This window comes from Anabrus simplex, chromosome 7, assembly GCF_040414725.1.
Source record: "Anabrus simplex isolate iqAnaSimp1 chromosome 7, ASM4041472v1, whole genome shotgun sequence".
In the NCBI taxonomy this organism is placed as follows: Eukaryota; Metazoa; Arthropoda; class Insecta; order Orthoptera; family Tettigoniidae; genus Anabrus; species Anabrus simplex.
The window spans coordinates 131168283-131187705 of NC_090271.1; the positions used below are offsets into that span (position 1 = coordinate 131168283).

Consider the following 19423-nt stretch of genomic DNA (forward strand, 5'->3'; position numbering starts at 1 on the left):
TTATCAGTACGTCACTACGTGTTATTGGGTGGTGCACGAAAAAATCTAAACGTGTTACGCTAGCGCGGGTGAACTACATTGACTGAGCAAATGTCATGGGATAGCGGAGCACTGATGCGCAGGTGTGTTGTCTGCGCACCACACGCCCCCTGTGCCAGCGGCAGTTGTGTAGAAGACCTTGTGGGCAGTGGCTGTGCATGTGACAGGTGTAACATGGAACGTCGTCGTGAGCTGACACCGTTCGAACGGGGTATGGTGGCTGGTATCCGACGGATGGGAAGTGCGATTTCGGAAGTGGTGCGGGAATTCGGCTTCACACGATCGACCATGTCCAGGATGTATCGTGAATGATTGAATGCGGGTGTCACCGTCTACAACAGACGAACGACCGGCCGTCCAGCCACCCTCGATGACCGTGACTGGCGACATTTGAGACGGATTGTCAATAGTGACAGACGGGCAACCGTGCAACAAATCACGGCTCAGTTCAACACAGGCCGTGCTAGACACGTCTCCTAGTGGACATTCCGTAGGAACATGGGTTCTACGGGGTATGGGAGCCGGCGCCGTACACGGGTGCCACTGTTAACCCAACGTCATCGGGCACAACGACGCGCATTTGTCGCCAGTCACCAGGGATGGACACTGGAACAATGGCGTAACGTGGTATGGTCAAACGAATCACGGTTCCAACTGCACCATGCCGATGGGAGGCACCGTGTATGGCGCAGATCACATGAAGCGATGGATCCCGCCTGCCTTGAAGGTGTGGTCCAGGGCGCTGGTGTGTCTGTTATGGTCGGGGGTGCATTTTCCTGGTATGGAATGGGACCCCTAGTTGTTCTGGAAGAGACTTTGAATGGTACGCGGTATGTTGAGCTGCTCGGAGACTATCTCCACCCATGTTTGGCCTTCCACCGCCCAGACGGTTCTGCGGTGTTTCAAGATGATAACGCGCCGCCACATAGCTCCCACGTCGCCCGGGAAGGGTTTCAGGAACATGGAGCGGAGGTCCAACGACTGCCATGGCCACCCAGGAGCCCTGATATGAACCCTATCGAGCATATCTGGGATGTCCTGGAACGCAGGCTCCATGTCATGGATCCTGCACCCACGAACAAACCAGCATTGGCGGCCGCTCTGCAAACGATTTGGTGTCAGCTGCGTCCAGATGACTACCAGGGACTTGTCGACTCACTTCCACGGCGTCTCACTGCAGTTCGCAGGGCCAGAGGAGGCCCCACGCGTTATTAAGTGACTACCCCATGACATTTGCTAAGTCAGTGTAGTTCTTCACTGACTGCGTGGTTTGCTCATGTTTGCAAAGTTGATCAACTATTCCCGCTTCCGTTATGAAATCACGGTCACGTGACACGGCTGTGGAGGGATGAGAGCAGTAGCAAATCTGCCTTTCTGCCTGTAATTTTCTAAATAATGTTTGGAAAATTAGTGGATACTTTTGTATAGGATAGTGATAGATAAATCGATCAGTGGTGGAATGTCTGCATTTACTCCTTGTCTTTTAAGCACAGTCTTTTCTTACCCAGACACATACTATTTATCTTTTATTATGCAATGCAAAAGCATTATGTCTTCTTTCTTCCCCTTTTCCTACCACTTTTTCCCACACCTATGACGTCGCACATGTGGATTTGGCCCTATTTTGCGGCCGGATGCCCTTCCTTACGCCAACCCTATATGGAGGGATGTAAGTACTCTTACGTGTTTCTGTGGTGGTTGGTAGTGTGGTATATTGTCTGAATATGATGATGAGAGTGTTGGGACGGACACAAACACCCAGTCCCCGAGACGGAAGAATTAATCAGAAACGATTAAAACCCCGAACCGGCCGGGAATCGGACCCCGGACCCTCTGAACCGAAGACCAGTACGCTGACCATTCAGCCAAACGAGTCAGACCGACGCAAAAGCATTTTGAATTACTACGAAATTATTTAATAGACCATCATCAACGAACAGTAAATTCACGCCAAAAACTTAAATTTGATCAATGAAAGTGATCGCATGATAGCAAAGATAATTTTTTCGTATTAAACTTTGGAACATCGTTACAAGGAAGAGCGCCATATTGACAAAAGAGCTGCGTGTTCATTGGGGATTATATTTTGAGTAATTACGAAGAGCTTCAGCGTATATCATTTCTCAAATAGCCTGTATAAAGTCATAGTCATTGTCATACTTCTACCAGGATTGTTGTCAATCAGATACACGAGATGTCGAAATGTGATTTTAATAATAATGTTATTGACTTTACGTCCCATTAACTACTTTTACGGTTTTCGGAGATGCCGAGGTGCCGGAATTGTAGTCCCGCAGGAGTTGTTTTACGTGCAAGTAAATCTACCGACATGAGACTGACGTATTTGAGCATCTTCAAATACCACCGGAATGAGCCAGGATCGAACCTGCCAAGTTGGTGTCAGAAGACCAGCGTCTAAACCATCTGAGCCACTCAGGCCGGTACGTGATTGTTATCTTCCTGCCGAACAGAATTAAGGTTATGTCGTACAGCTTGCTTTCAGCATTATTTCTATTTGCGTAACCCGTTCAAGTGGGCAGCTTCTTGTAGTGATTCTTTATTTCTCCCATTTACTATCAATATCAAAGCAGACATAACTCTTTACCGTTCGAATATTACGAAAAGTATCACTGAAACAGGCTTAGTCATTGAAATCCTTTCATAAATTCCACACACAATGAGAACCTCGGTTCACTTCGTCGCTCGAGAACTGTTGGTATAAATGCAATCGAGCGAATGATTCGCTTCATTGTGAACTCTTGCTTAAACAGGTGAGAATGGTGAAAAGCGGACGCGGAGGAACAGAATTGGCGGCGCAAAGGGGATGTTTCTCTAACCATCTGCGCGTACTCAGGAAATATACCACTATTTTGAACGTATTAAAGGGATGTGTTCCTATGAAAGCTGAATTCTGTCCACACCACAGTTGAGACATGGTAATCTATGGTGCTGTTCCAAACAGCGCGAAAGTAGGACGCAGCTAAAAGTAATATTCTCCGAAAAGGTGATTTTTAGGTATTTGAACAGAAGTATAGCGTATAGGCCTAATGAAGAAATAAAGAAATAAATAATTAGAGAAAAAATACCTTAATATGCACAAGCATATGTCTACGACGACTGAAATGTGCGAAAGTATTTATTTTGAACTGGAGTTGTCCCAGTTTTACGACCGGATGTCCTTCCTGAAGCGAACATTTAATTGATGTATTCACTATTACGTGTTTCTGTGGTTGTTTACAGTGTTTTATATAATATATATATGCAGTATATTAAGACGCACCCCATACCTAGTCCTCGAGCTAGTGGAATTAACATTTCTGTTATTATTTGGGTCATCAGTCAACAGACCGTTTTGATGCAGCCCTCCATACCACCCTATCCTGTGCTAACATGTTCATTTCTACGAAACTACTACATCCTACATCTACTCTAATCTGTTTATCATATTCATACCTTGGTCTACGCTTACCGTTCTTATCAATCTATCCCTTCTTCTGGTCAAATTTCACTAAGTGACTATAACCATCAATAACCATACGCTATAAAAATCCTAGAACTGGCCGGAAGTTAAACCCATGGACACCGAGCTCGATAGCTGCAGTCGCTTAAGTGCGGCCAGTATCCAGTACTCGGGAGATAGTAGGTTCGAACCCCACTGTCGGCAGCCCTGAAAATGGTTTTCCGTGGTTTCCCATTTTCACACCAGGCAAATGCTGGGGCTGTACCTTAATTAAGGCCACGGCCGCTTCATTCCCATTCCTAGCCCTTTCCTATCCCATCTTCGCCGTAAGACCTATCTGTGTCAGTGCGACGTAAAACAACTAGCAAAAAACCCATGGACCTTTGAACAGGAGGGCAGTACGTTGACAATTCAACCAAGAAACAGGACCTTCATTTCTGTCTATAACTACAGAAGAATTTATTGATTTGGAAATGCTACAGAACACATTTCCCTCCAAGCACATATAAAATAAATTTCTCGGAAAGAAGAAAATAAGATTTTCTAAGGGTTTCGAAGGTGAATGTGATTTCTTTTGTTGCTATTGGTTTTACATCCCACCGACTCAGATAGGTCTTACGGCGATGATCGGGCAGGACAGGATTAGTACTGGGAAGGAAGCGACAGTAATCTTAATTAATAAGGTACAGACCCAGCATTCTATTGGTGTGAAAATAGGAAGCCACGCATAATCGTCTTCAGGGCTACCAACAATAGGGTTCAAACACCAACTCCCGAATAAAACTGACAACTACAGGGCCCAAACCACGCAGTCAAATCACTTGATAATGTGGTGTAATACCTTCTCCCAAATGAAGACGTCTGCTCTGAATGGATCAGGATGGCACCAACATGAAAGGATGGACTTTAGTTGATTTACTGATTGATTCACAAACGAGGTATTCATTGCATAGAAAGTTATTTTTTAGAGACATTTTATTCCTAACAGGGCCTAAAGAATATCTGAAATAATGCCAGTGTAGAATGCGTCTTGGAAGACTAGTGCTATGATAATTGAGTACTCGTACTTACCCTCCTCGTCACTACCGATCATGCGGTAACGGTCGAAGCCGGAAAGGTTGCGGTGAGTGCCCAGGCCGAAATCGTCCTTCGTCCACTGGAGGGCACCGGTTTTGTTGACCACCCGGCACGGTAGTGTCACCTTACTGCCCACAATGGCCGTCTGGTCCTGAGGTTCCATCGCGAACCGCTGCTCAGCACCACCGAGAGGCAGCAACAGCACAAGCGGCAAGAGAAGTCGCACCAGTACTGGACCCGAACCACGGGGCACCATGGCGCGCCGGCACCTGCAACAAACAACCCACCATTCTCAGTCAGTTATGCATCACACAATACACTATACTCCCTTCAGATGCCGGCACTACAACAATACACCTTTCTTACATACGTAATTAAACAAACAAACAAACAAAAAGTAAAAACAAATCAGGTCCATCAACCATTTAACACTTGAAAGACAATTGCAGCAAAACTATTATAATAGATGGCCAGCATATATGCTGTATTCGAGTGTTCCAAAGCTTGTTTGAAGCCCATTGTAACACTTACATCGGTATTAAAATCCATGAATGAGGAAAGAATCGAACGATGTGCCTAAGGGTGAGAAGCAGAGACAGTACACCGTTGAACTCATGGACTGATGCGCATTCGGGAACGTGATAATACAAATTAAGTCTAATGAAATATTAAATGCGAGGGTCACACACACCATGCGCCCATTCTTTCTTTAGAGTGACTATACATCACTGTTATAAACCAATAAAGTGCACATTTCAAGTATTCGTGAGAAAATAGCGATTCAAATTCAAATAATACCCGAGATTAAACCTATTTTTATAATGTATTCATCGTGATCACGTCAAGTGCAGCCTAAGGTATCGGTTAGGGCTTCTGCTTGCTGATTCTGGGGTGGCTGGCTCGTATCACGGCCTCAGATTTTCTAAAAAAAAAAACAACTTAATTAACGTTTCTTTCTGTAAATGAATGTTTGTGTTATTAACGTGTACAAATAAAAGAATTTTTTTCCACGACTGAGACACGATTCCCATGCAGCAAAATTTCAGGTCCGTAGGTGAGAGCGCTATCGCTAGACTACCCTGATGAGCTGCCCGTGGGAGAATAATAATAATAATAATAATAATAATAATAATAATAATAATAATAATAATAATGCAATTGCTCATACCATTTATTTTGCCAGTTTTCGTTATTCTCTTGCTAATGGTTGTGAAGTACGCTTTATTAATTCAACATTTCGTTATAGCTATTAATAAACAAAGTAGAGTCTCTATGGCTCAGACGGCAGCGCACCGGCTTCTCACCGCTGGGTTCCGTACTTCAAATCCCGGTCACTCCATGTGATATTTATGCTGGGCAAAGCGGAGGTGGGATAAGATTTTCTCTTCGGGTACTCCGGTTTTCCCTGTCTTCATTCCAGCAACACTTTCCAATATTATTCCATCTGTCAGTCATTACCCAGAGGAGTGCGACAGGCTTCGGCAGCCGGCACAATTCCTATCTTCATTCATTCCATTCATGGCCCGATCGAATGACTGGACACAGGCTGTAGAAATCCATTCAGATTCAATACACAAAGTGACAAGAAAACCGGTGACCCGAACATCTGAGGTTTACCTTGTGAGGAAAATCGAATCCGCCAATTTGAGCTGAAGATGGTTAAATCACTTTCACACCACACAAATCCTGTCATTGTACCTTAATTAAGACCATAGCAGCTTCCTTACTCCTTTCTAGGCCTTTACTTTTCTATCATATGATCGCCAAAACCTTCAATGCGCCAGTGCGTTATTAAACGACTAGTGAAAGAAAAGAAAAGAAAAGAAAAGAATTCTACTATGAACCAGTGAGCAGGTCGACTTTTCACGTCGTGAATGAGATGCAGTAAGCCATTAATTTGTAAGACTAAAATTGTTTAGGAAATTGTCTTCATCTCCCACGTTACTCTTGTTGACAGAATTGACGATAAATCCCTTCCTAGGCGCTATCTCCTTACAGAACGCCACGTTCAGGAGGTGACCTGTGATGTGTATCTGAGATGGCGGCCCATTGGAGCGGACTGGGAGCAAGTTTACAGCGGCTAATAACACCATGATACGATCGCTCGCAAGGCAAAGGGTTGGCATGGAACTACCTGTGGGCCTCAGGCGATTCCACTTCACTGCTCGCAAAACTGGAGCGACACGAATTTAACACAGGCCTCTTGGATGAGCTGGACGTTTGGAATGTCAAAACATTACGCCGAGAGAGAGAGGGAGAGGGAGAGAGCTTTTACTGCCGCTTTATCATTTATATAAAACAAAAAGAGCGTACTGTTGCGTGAACATAGCATACAAGTCAAGAGCTGTGTGGCAATTAAAAAAAGAAAATACAATACAGAAGTAAATACTGTTTCAGTTTCATATGTATTTATTAATTACATTTATTTGTGTGCCCGACCTGGTCAGCGTACTGGTCTTCGATTCAGAAGTCCCTGGGTTCGATTTTTACTGCATTATAGTTAATTTCCTTGCCTCGACGATTGGGTAATTGTGTTCGTCATAATACACAGCTCATCACATTATAAACCACCAGAAAAATAGACAATAGCGACCCTCCAAATTAGGTTGGCTTCAGGAAGGGCATCCGGTCGTAAAACTGGATCGAATCCACATCAAGTGTTGGCGTCAATAAATTGGGAAAAATGAAAATAAGAACAATTTAGGCCTATTTATTTATTTATTTATTTATTTATTTATTTATTTATTTATTTATTTATTTATTTATTTATTTATTTATTTATTTATTAATCAGCTGCCTCGGAGACGAAACACTTAGCACTTATGTCTTAGTTGTTGGCATGTTAAAATTCTCTAGGGTTGATGACCTAGAGTAAGCCCCTGTAAAACAATAATAATCAAAACCTCCCGTGGCTCATTCTGTGTCAACCTGATAAAATTAACCCAGCATTATAAATAATCCAAGAGTGTTACGTTTCGCTGCTAGATGGTAGTGCACTCAGAGCATCGGCATTGGCACCCAGGGTGTTAGTTAGCATTACTCCACGTGGTACCTAAGGTCATACCATTAATATCATCAACTGTCATGGAAATCTACTACAAACAAGCTTGTTTAACTCTTGATTATAAACAAGATTCCCTCCCAATACTTGCCTGGATTGAAATTGAAAGCACTCCAAGAACAGACACAGTCAGGTCAACGGAATTCAGAATTAGAGTGTTTCTAAAATGTTAGTAGTAATTTAATCTAGCCTCAAACCGGAACTTTCTGGAATAATGTATAGAAGAAGAAAGAAATGATATCAGCTAGAATAAATGCAACGTTTGAAGGTCCGGATCAAGTTGTGAAGTATTTTTGAAGAAACCTAACTAGGTCACACTCGACTGGTTACCAAGTTGGCTACACCGTGTAGGTCACGTAGCTGAAAGCATGGATTCGGGAGATAGTGGGTTCGAACCCCACCGTTGGCGGCTCTGAATACGGTTTTCCTTGGTCTCGCATATTCACACCAAGCAATTTGTGACATCAGGAAGGGCATCCTGCAGTAAAACAGGGCCGGGTATACATGTGTGACACAATTCACACTCGTGACCCCATCAAGGTGAGTCAAAAGCGGTGGAAGAAGAGGATTATCGGTATGTTTCGAGATTGAGTAGTGTTTTTAAAACTAGGAAAGATCACAATATGAAGATGATGTTAGATTTCAAGAGGATGAATTAGGACAGATATTCGTTTATAGGAAGAGGAGTTTGTGATTGGAATAATTTACCAAGGGAGATGTTCAATAAATGTCCCAATTCTTTGCAATTATTTAAGAAAATATTGGGCAAATAACAGACAGGGAATCTGCAACTTGGGCGACTGCCCTAAATGGTGATTGGTTGATTGATTTGGATGTTTATATGGAACAACTACGTGCCGTTAGCTTCCGCCATACAAAAATGTTCCTTGAAGATCAAATTTGGATACCCCAGTATCTCTTAAATTCTACAGCCACCACAAGAATGTTGAATATTATTATTATTATTATTATTATTATTATTATTATTATTATTATTATTATTATTATTGCAAGCTGCTTTACGTCGCATCGACACAGGTAGGTCTTATGGCGACGACGGGACAGGAATGGCCTAGGAGTAGGAAGGAAGCGACCGTGGCTTTAAGGTACATCCCCAGCATTTCCCTGGTGTTAACATGGGAAACTACCACGGAAAACCATCTTCAGGCCTGCCGAAAGTGGTGTTCGAACCAACTATCTCCCGAATACTGGATACTGGCCGCACTTAAGCGACTGCACCTATCGAGCTCGGTATTAGCCTATTATTATTAGCCTATTATTATTAATCATTAATGTCCGACTCGTTGGCTGAACGGTCAGTGTACTGGCCTTCGGTTCAGAGGGTCCCGGGTTCGATTTCCGGCCGGGTCGGGGATTTTAACCTTAATTGGTTAATTCCAGTGGCACAGGGGCTGTGTGTATGTGTTGTCATCATCATTTCATACTCATCGTGACGCGCAGGTCGCCTACAGGAGTCAAATATAAAGACCTGCACCTGGCGAGACGAACCCGTCCTGGGATATCTCGGCACTAAAAGCCATACGACATTTCATTTTTCATTAATCATTAATCAATAATCATTATTATTAATAATCATAATAATATAAGAGGACCTCCAAATATCAGCTAGGATCTAAATATGTGTTATGGGACGCTACCGTTCTGTTGGGTTTTGTCATCTGGTGGGAATAACGTAAAATAGTTGGTCTGGAACAAATAAAACACACATGAGCAGTTAGTTGTTATCAACCAAGGAGTTCAGACACTGTATAATAATGTATAACGTGTGATTTCGATTCCTTTACTATAACGATTATTTTTGCCAGTATGATATTTCCTTTTATTTGCACGCATCTGTGCTAATTAGAAGGTTAAACCACATACCTGATGTAGTAAGATACATTTAGCAAATCATGTTAACTAAATAGAATTAAGCTACCTTATCTCGAATAGTGCTCATACTGCTGGTCAAAATAGGGACTAGTAAGTTTGGTCTAAATATGGGCTAGCCTATGTCAATTCTGTCTACGTCTACGTCCTTGGACAAACCTGCTATTAACAATGACAAGAAAAGGTCGAATTTCGAAGACAGTTTAGTTGCTAATGAGATAAAAGAGGTTCATCTCAAGAAATAATTAAGAGTCTCAAAATCACGAACTGGAGAAGAGCGTCAACCAGGGGAGTAGTGCTAGCAATAGGAAAACGCCATTTGAAAAGGGACGTAGAGTCTTCAGAATCAGATGATGATTTGGCATGTTTGGAGCTTTCTCTGAATGAGGATGATAGCGAGCTTGAAATACCTCAAGTGAACTGCCCCGCAGAGACGGATGCTAGCTGCATGGTTTGGGAAATACTTTTCTCTCAAGACTCGAAGGAAGAACTTTGGATGATATGTTGTGTGTACTTTGTGGACACGCAGTAATCGTGCGGGTGCAGGAAAGGATGTGTAAATTTATGACATTCCTATGTTGAATTTTGAGTAACTTTGTTCAAGTTTTCAAATATTTCAGTCTAAATACACTGACTGACAAAGCAAATGCAACACCAAGAAGGAGTGGTCAAAACTTTATGCCAATTGCAGGGTAGACTGACGTCACTGAGGTATGCTCATGATGTGAAATGCGCCGCTGTGCTGCGCACGTAGCGAACGATAAATGGGACACGGCGTTGGCGAATGGCCCACTTCGTACCGTGATTTCTCAGCCGACAGTCATTGTAGAACGTGTTGTCGTGTGCCACAGGACACGTGTATAGCTAAGAATGCCAGGCCGCCGTCAACGGAGGCATTTCCAGCAGACAGACGACTTTACGAAGGGTATGGTGATCGGGCTGAGAAGGGCAGGTTGGTCGCTTCGTCAAATCGCAGCCGATACCCATAGGGATGTGTCCACGGTGCAGCGCCTGTGGCGAAGATGGTTGGCGCAGGGACATGTGGCACGTGCGAGGGGTCCAGGCGCAGCCCGAGTGACGTCAGCACGCGAGGATCGGCGCATCCGCCGCCAAGCGGTGGCAGCCCCACACGCCACGTCAACCGCCATTCTTCAGCATGCGCAAGACACCCTGGCTGTTCCAATATCGACCAGAACAATTTCCCGTCGATTGGTTGAAGGAGGCCTGCACTCCCGGCGTCCGCTCAGAAGACTACCATTGACTCCACAGCATAGACGTGCACGCCTGGCATGGTGCCGGGCTAGAGCGACTTGGATGAGGGAATGGCGGAACGTCGTGTTCTCCGATGAGTCACGCTTCTGTTCTGTCAGTGATAGTCACCGCAGACGAGTGTGGCGTCGGCGTGGAGAAAGGTCAAATCCGGCAGTAACTGTGGAGCGCCCTACCGCTAGACAACGCGGCATCATGGTTTGGGGCGCTATTGCGTATGATTCCACGTCACCTCTAGTGCGTATTCAAGGCACGTTAAATGCCCACCGCTACGTGCAGCATGTGCTGCGGCCGGTGGCACTCCCGTGCCTTCAGGGGCTGCCCAATGCTCTGTTTCAGCAGGATAATGCCCGCCCACACACTGCTCGCATCTCCCAACAGGCTCTACGAGGTGTACAGATGCTTCCGTGGCCAGCGTACTCTCCGGATCTCTCACCAATCGAAGGCGTGTGGGATCTCATTGGACGCCGTTTGCAAACTCTGCCCCAGCCTCGTACGGACGACCAACTGTGGCAAATGGTTGACAGAGAATGGAGAACCATCCCTCAGGACACCATCCGCACTCTTATTGACTCTGTACCTCGACGTGTTTCTGCGTGCATCGCCGCTCGCGGTGGTCCTACATCCTACTGAGTCGATGCCGTGCGCATTGTGTAACCTGCATATCGGTTTGAAATAAACATCAATTATTCGTCCGTGCCGTCTCTGTTTTTCCCCCAACTTTCATCCCTTTCGAACCACTCCTTCTTGGTGTTGCATTTGCTCTGTCAGTCAGTGTATATGTAGATTTCAGCTTTTTATTTAAGTGGATGTGAGTTTTGTTCAGTACTGAAGTGTTTCCGTTTTAAACGTATCCCTTTGGCATATATCTGAAGAGTATTTATATCTTTCTTTGTCCATCGTTCTACGTTAACTCTTTTGAAAATAATTCAGGTTGCCCTTGTTTAAACTATGCTTGTTAATAGAGAAATGTTCACTGCATTAAAAGATCATAATTTGAGGCACACTAAATCTATTTTCAACTTACTTCAACACCGTACCATAGAGCTAATATGTCAGAGCTGTACTTCACTGTGTCGTTTCTGAAAAGATTTAACTGTAGATCGCAAAATTAAAGTGGTAGCAAATAATTAGAAATTTCCTCTATTATTATTATTATTATTATTATTATTATTATTATTATTATTATTATTATTATTATTTAAACTGGAGAATAATACTTCTTTCATTGTAATTTGTACATACGCGTAGAGCTTGGTGTTATTACAGTGACGTTGACTCCGTATTAAAAGTGAACCATCAGAAGTACAGAAGTTCAGAGTAATGACCATTACACTGCAAGCAAAGACTTTCACGCTAAAATAAATTGTTAGTTTCCATGTAACTGTCAGGTGGCTGTCTCGAATAAACAAGGGGATCGTATAAAGCTGGCGCAATGCGGTTCCTGCTATTACTGATAAGCCAGTTATACCACCAACGATTAAATCATCTGTCACACTCAGACAAATCACATTTCCTCTGTTTCATATTCACCGTCCTTTCTTTGGTCTTGTGGCAACACCCTCCCGCTCTATTCAGTGGGCAAGCACAGCAGACTAACGGCCGTAGAGTTCTTTTGTCGAGATTCATATAAAGATTAAAAATAAAACTGAACAAATAGCCATACATTCAAGCTGTATTTATAATAAGTAGATTAATGTTAGTTTAAGTTTACGGTTGGTCTGAAAGATAATAATAATGTTATTATCTTTACGTCCCACTAACTTCATTTACGGTTTTCAGAGACGACGAGGTGCTGGAATTTAGTCCCGCAGGAGTTCTTTATCGTGCCCATATCTACCGACACGAGGCTGACGTATTTGAGCACTTTCAAATACCACCAGACTGAGTCAGGATCGAACCTGCCAAGTTGCGGTCAGAAGGCCAGAGCCTTAACCGTCTAAGCCACTCAGCTCGGCGGTCTGAAATACACTGACTGACAGAGCAAATGCAACACCAAGAAGGAGTGGTCAGAACTTTATGCCAATTGCAGGGTAGACTGACGTCACTGAGGTATGCTCATGATGTGAAATGCGCCGCTGTGCTGCGCACGTAGCGAACGATAAATGGGACACGGCGTTGGCGAATGGCCCACTTCGTACCGTGATTTCTCAGCCGACAGTCATTGTAGAACGTGTTGTCGTGTGCCACAGGACACCTGTATAGCTAAGAATGCCAGGCCGCCGTCAACGGAGGCATTTCCAGCAGACAGACGACTTTACGAGGGGTATGGTGATCGGGCTGAGAAGGGCAGGTTGGTCGCTTCGTCAAATCGCAGCCGATACCCATAGGGATGTGTCCACGGTGCAGCGCCTGTGGCGAAGATGGTTGGCACAGGGACATGTGGCACGTGCGAGGGGTCCAGGCGCAGCCCGAGTGACGTCAGCACGCGAGGATCGGCGCATCCGCACGCCACGTCAACCGCCATTCTTCAGCATGTGCAAGACACCCTGGCTGTTCCAATATCGACCAGAACAATTTCCCGTCGATTGGTTGAAGGAGGCCTGCACTCCCGGCGTCCGCTCAGAAGACCACCATTGACTCCACAGCATAGACGTGCACGCCTGGCATGGTGCCGGGCTAGAGCGACTTGGATGAGGGAATGGCGGAACGTCGTGTTCTCCGATGAGTCACGCTTCTGTTCTGTCAGTGATAGTCACTGCAGACGAGTGTGGCGTCGGCGTGGAGAAAGGTCAAATCCGGCAGTAACTGTGGAGCGCCCTACCGCTAGACAACGCGGCATCATGGTTTGGGGCGCTATTGCGTATGATTCCACGTCACCTCTAGTGCGTATTCAAGGCACGTTAAATGCCCACCGCTACGTGCAGCATGTGCTGCGGCCGGTGGCACTCCCGTACCTTCAGGGGCTGCCCAATGCTCTGTTTCAGCAGGATAATGCCCGCCCACACACTGCTCGCATCTCCCAACAGGCTCTACGAGGTGTACAGATGCTTCCGTGGCCAGCGTACTCTCCGGATCTCTCACCAATCGAAAGCGTGTGGGATCTCATTGGACGCCGTTTGCAAACTCTGCCCCAGCCTCGTACGGACGACCAACTGTGGCAAATGGTTGACAGAGAATGGAGAACCACCCCTCAGGACACCATCCGCACTCTTATTTGACTCTGTACCTCGACGTGTTTCTGCGTGCATCGCCGCTCGCGGTGGTCCTACATCCTACTGAGTCGATGCCGTGCGCATTGTGTAACCTGCATATCGGTTTGAAATAAACATCAATTATTCATCCGTGCCGTCTCTGTTTTTTCCCCAACTTTCATCCCTTTCGAACCACTCCTCCTTGGTGTTGCATTGTCACTGTCAGTCAGTGTATATTAGTTGTTTGAGAAATGAGGCAAGAGTAATCGTGGGCAACAGCTCTGTGTACTTAAAAAGGGTGTCTGACTGGTAATCCTGCCAAACTCAGTACAGTAGTGTATTAAGTCAGTTAGTCGTTGTATTTCTGTTCTCTAGATAGCGGGCTCGATTCCGGCTGCAGTAGGTGGCGTTTCAGTGCGCATAAACGTGAAATTTCCGTGTCTTCGGCTTCAACCAACTTGTCATTGAATGTTTTTACTTGTATTTTGTTTTAAATTTGTATTCTTTTACGGGGGAAAGTCAAATGAAAACTTTCTTTTTTCAATTTTATTGATGAAGTACACAACTGTGTAATTTTTCTACATAATCTCCATTACGTTCAATACAAATTCTCCCGAGCTTACGAAGTGTATGGATTTCTCTAGAAAAGCCTTTTGTTGTCTGGGCAGTCATTTGTGTTTCATTTTCATCTTAACGGGGCGTCATTCCTTCCAGTGCCTCCTTTAGTGGTATGAACATGTGGTAATCATTATTATACAGTAGTGAGGTCTGGTGAATATGATGCAGGTCTTGGGTATAATAATAATAATAATAATAATAATAATAATAATAATAATAATAATAATAATAATAATAATAATAATAATAATAATAATAATAATAATAATTGCGTGTAACCTCCGAAGGGGCCTGGTGTAGGTATTCCGAGTTGACACCTTATAGGCGACCTGCGCATCAGTGGGAATGGGGCCCTAGCAGTGATGAATTCTAATGACGAAGACCACACACACACACACACACACACACACACACACACACACACACACACACACACACACACACACACACACACACACACACACACACACACACACACACACACACACGTTCCAAACCATAGAAATTAACCAATGAAGGTTAAAATCTCCGACCTGGCCGGGAATCGAAACCGCGGCCTACACCAAAGGCCAGCACGCTAACGGGCAGTATAGAGGCGAGCACTGACATGTCCCTGCTGTGACAAACGTGTATCACCGTACTGAATAACCATTCGTCGACGAATTTCAATAGGTTTCACACCTTCACTACTTAAAAACTGAATAACAGACCACTCTTCTTTCGTGCATAAATGAAGTGGGACGGCCATTGCTACGCTGGTACTACGGTGGTATTTGCTTGTCAGCACGGTGCTGACGCCTATATGCTATTCATTAAAACCTTTGCAGTAGAACTGCCAACGGGCAGAACCCTGGCGAAACATTTCGAATTTTCATTACACCTTTCATGTTTTCACTTGACTCGCCATCGTAGTTTTAATAATGATGTTAATGGTTTTATGTATCATTAACTACTTTTCACGGTTTTCAGAGACGCCGAGGTGTCAGGATTTTGTCACGTAGGAGTTGTTGTACTTGCTAGTAAACGCACCGACACGCACGCGTATTGGAGAACCTTCAAATTCCACCGGACGGATCTCGGTTACTCATTTGTATGTTTAATTGTTTAATTTAATTAAAAAATCTACTGAACGGATTCTCACAGTAATTTATATACTCTCAAACGTAATTTATAATAAATCATGTGTGATTAATTATTATTTCTGTTTTGTTTACAATTTGCTTAACGTCGCACCGACACAGATAGGCCTTACGGCGACGATGGGATAGGAAAGGCGTAGGAGTGGGAAGGAAGCGGCCATGGCCTTAATTAAGGTACAGCTCCAGCATTTGCCTGGTGTGAAAATGGGAAACAATGGAAAAGCATCTTCAGGGCTGCCGACAGTGGGATTCTATCCTACTATCTCCCGAATGCAAGCTCACAGCTGCGCGACCATAATCGCTCGGTGCGATTAATTTTTGTGTATATACATAGTATATTTTAATTTGGTACGTTTTATTTTAAACATTTGTAAAGATTTGCAGACTTGAAGTCTGGTTTGATCTCGCCTGGCGGTGGTGGGAGTGGGGTTAGCGGGGTGTGGGGGGATGGGGGTGTATTGTGGTCTTTGAAGGTGTGTTCAAATGCGACAGCTCTGTATTGTTCTCTTCCGGTATGTTAAACAATTCCCCTGCGACAAAAACTGAAAGGACGTCAAACAAGCCGTCGTCGTTTTAGGGGTGAAGTTTCTTATCTGGAGGACAGGGGTTCGATTTTTGACTTGTCGAAATATCTTTCATTCGAGTGTGAGGTTTGTGGAGTCAACTGAGGGGCTGTCTGATATTAAAAACAACGGACTCCGTCAAGAAAGACAAGCAATGCAACTGAGAATGTCGTCACGCTGACTACGTGGCACTCCAATATCTGCAGGTCATCTGTCTGGGCCTTTATTATTATTATTATTAGTATTATTTTGCATGCTAAATTTGAAGTGAGAATATTGTATCCTCCATTAGAAGGAGCTCGAGTGTTGACGATGAATTAGAACGGATGAAAATATGAATATAATTCATTTTATTGGAGAAAGTAGGTTTGAGTCTCGATAGAAGCAATAATTTCAGCATGGACTTGTTTGGTTTTTGCTATTGGCTTTTAGCGAGTTTTTGCGAAGGTTATCGTGACATTGCAATATTTGAATCAAATTACAGTGGCATTATATTATATTTTGCTGTCAACTTCAATTGGACAGAAAATGATGGAGGTATATGCGAACATTTTTTTTTTTTAAAGCGCGCTTGACAGTTCTCTGTTAAGTTGTAAATCGTGTGATTGTCTCTAGCGAGCACGTCGCGTCATATTCATTATTTGTTTGCTGTTAGTTCAGAGAACGGGCCTGCTGCACCGCTGCGGCCACGATCAACAACAATAACAACAACAACAACAGCTATTTCAAAACAAAAGTTAAATTAAAAAGAGAGGTGAATCGGCAGCCTTTGAGCGCGGGCAGAGCACTCTCGTGGCTGTAGTAAGAGCTGCCTTCATTAGTGCCATCTACTGGTACAATAATTAATTACACGCACGAAAATGGAAGTCGCAACATCCACTCTCTCTCTAGACTCTAGAGGCACGAACTCCTTTTCCGGACATGGCGAGATAAGCCAAGTTCTTCCTTTAGTAAACACGCGCTGAAAAACAAAAAAAAGTAATTCAAAACGCATGCAAATTCTCTCAGAGGAAACTGTCTTAAATACACAACCTGAACGTTGGAAATACTTATAGGACTGCATGACTAAAATATTACGTACATTTTCATAGTGATTAAGTCATTACAGGTTCAGTGAACCAGAAAGCAAACTGTCCGCGCGGTCAGATCGCACTGCGTGCCACGGTCACTGTCTCCTGCAATACTGCATCATTTTGGTCAAACAGAACGCGAGCTGACGTGGCGGTGCGATCGAGACCGTGGCGGGCAGTCTTCCGCTTGTAATCTTCTACAGAGTTCGCGCGGGCACAGTGTAAACATAAAGCATAAACAACAAACAATTAACATAAACTTAGATTCCATGCACCCTGTACAAAATCACTAAAGGGTTTTTCAGTAATTTCACTGGAGAAACGTTATTGGACTTTACGTGCATTTTTACTCATTTACGACTCTTTTTTAAAATGTACGACTTTTAAAACACATGACAAAAACATAATTAAAAATTAAGAAGTCTTCTTTATTTATCGCATGCAGATTGCTAGCCTTCCCTTCGTCCCAATGGATTTCCTCCAGTTAGTGGTATATTTTGTTATTATACATTATAGGAGAGAATGTAAGTTCGAGAATTGTTCTTTAGAAAATGTGTCAAAAACTAGTATTCAAATAAAATCAATTCAGGGCACAGTCGATGAAACTTGCGAAACTTATTTCGTTTTATTTATTTATTTCATGCACCCATTTTATTTTTCGTTTTGTTTTACTCAACGCGAACAGAAGAAGTAATTCTTCGTCGGAGGAACTGCTGCGAATTTGATAAAAACTAAAAAGGAAAGCAAGAGTTCAAGAAAGAACATATGGAATGAAGTCGGTACGCACTTGGTTGCGACTGCTTTCAAAACGGTTCGCCCTGACTTGTCCGCGACAATCTGCAGTCATTTCGTCCCCGCGGACAGCTCGCTTTCTGTTTGACTGAACCTTTAGCCTCACGTAACTTCAGAGCGTGCACCTCAAAAGCGTGAAGGTTCGCACTTTTAGCTGCCATCCTGTCAACTCCTATTGGATAATAGAATTCAAGTGATCGTTTCTTGCGCGTTTTGTGGGATCCACACGATAGAGCACATTGGAATCATTTGACCTCTTCATTTTCCAGATACCATTAGCAGCAGTTTCCCTTTTACCGACGTCTAGAGAAACTCTCCTTACTCTTTCCCGTACATCTAACCACTATACTGCGAGGAGAAAATGCAGAAACTGTCCATTTCCAGCGGGAAGCTGAAGTTCTAGTGTAGCAACAAGATACTGCAGAATTGAATGCCACCTTTTCCACAAGGTTTATCCTATACCGGATGGCAGCAAGGCTTTCATGATTTTAACTGTATAATAATAAGCTCACCGGACAAAATATTAGTTACCCCTGGATAAATCATTACAAACATCACTTAATACCCGTAAATTCGCATCTTGACTTGGTAACCACCTGGATTCGGTTAGGAAGTGAATCTACAAGGTTGTGCAGGTACTTCCATCCAGGTTAAGTCACTTGCTGATGATTTGATCGCGCAATTCCACCAAATTGCGGAGATGCTGGTGTTGGCGTTTTACCCGCTGTTCCAACATGTCCTACAGATTTTCAATGGGTTACAAGTCAGTTCATAAAAGAAGTCACATATGCGTCAAGCCCTAGGAACTTTGCTGTTCTCATCTTGAAAAATCGGGGTATCAATAGCATACCCATCATGCAGGTGTTGGCTGAAAGGTAACACCTGATCTCCCAGTACGTTTAAACAAACATGCTGGTTCATGTTAGTGGTCACCTCAGTGAACGGGCCCAATCCATGATACGAAAAACAACCTCAAAACATCACAGACCAACCTCCGGTTTGAACCTGACCTTGTACATATCCAGGATGAAATGCTTCATTTGGTCTTCGGTGCACTCGACGACGTGCGTTATTGGAATACAGCCAAAAACGTGATTCGTCAGAGCACATCACATTCCACCAGTCAGCTACTGTCAAAGTTCGATGATTTCTACCCCACTGAAGACGCGTAGCTTTATGAGCAATGGCCTCTTTCGAGGTGACCTACTCCAAATGTTCATTGCATGCAGTTCTCGTCGCGATGTTCTCTCGCTAACAGGTTGGGATGGGATGGACCTTCATTCACCGACTGCAGCAATTACTGTCGGGTTT

At 43.8% G+C, this 19423-nt stretch overlaps 1 protein-coding gene across 2 annotated transcripts in view; it reads right to left on the reverse strand.

Moving 5' to 3' along the window:
- LOC136877357 (irregular chiasm C-roughest protein) overlaps nt 1–19423 on the reverse strand; it is a 361637-nt gene that overhangs the window by 136946 nt on the left and 205268 nt on the right. For both annotated transcript variants that reach the window (XM_067151330.2, XM_067151331.2), the window contains exon 2: nt 4571–4845. In XM_067151330.2, coding sequence (XP_067007431.1) covers nt 4571–4845 — 275 coding nt within the window. The remainder of the gene's footprint in view (nt 1–4570; nt 4846–19423) is intronic.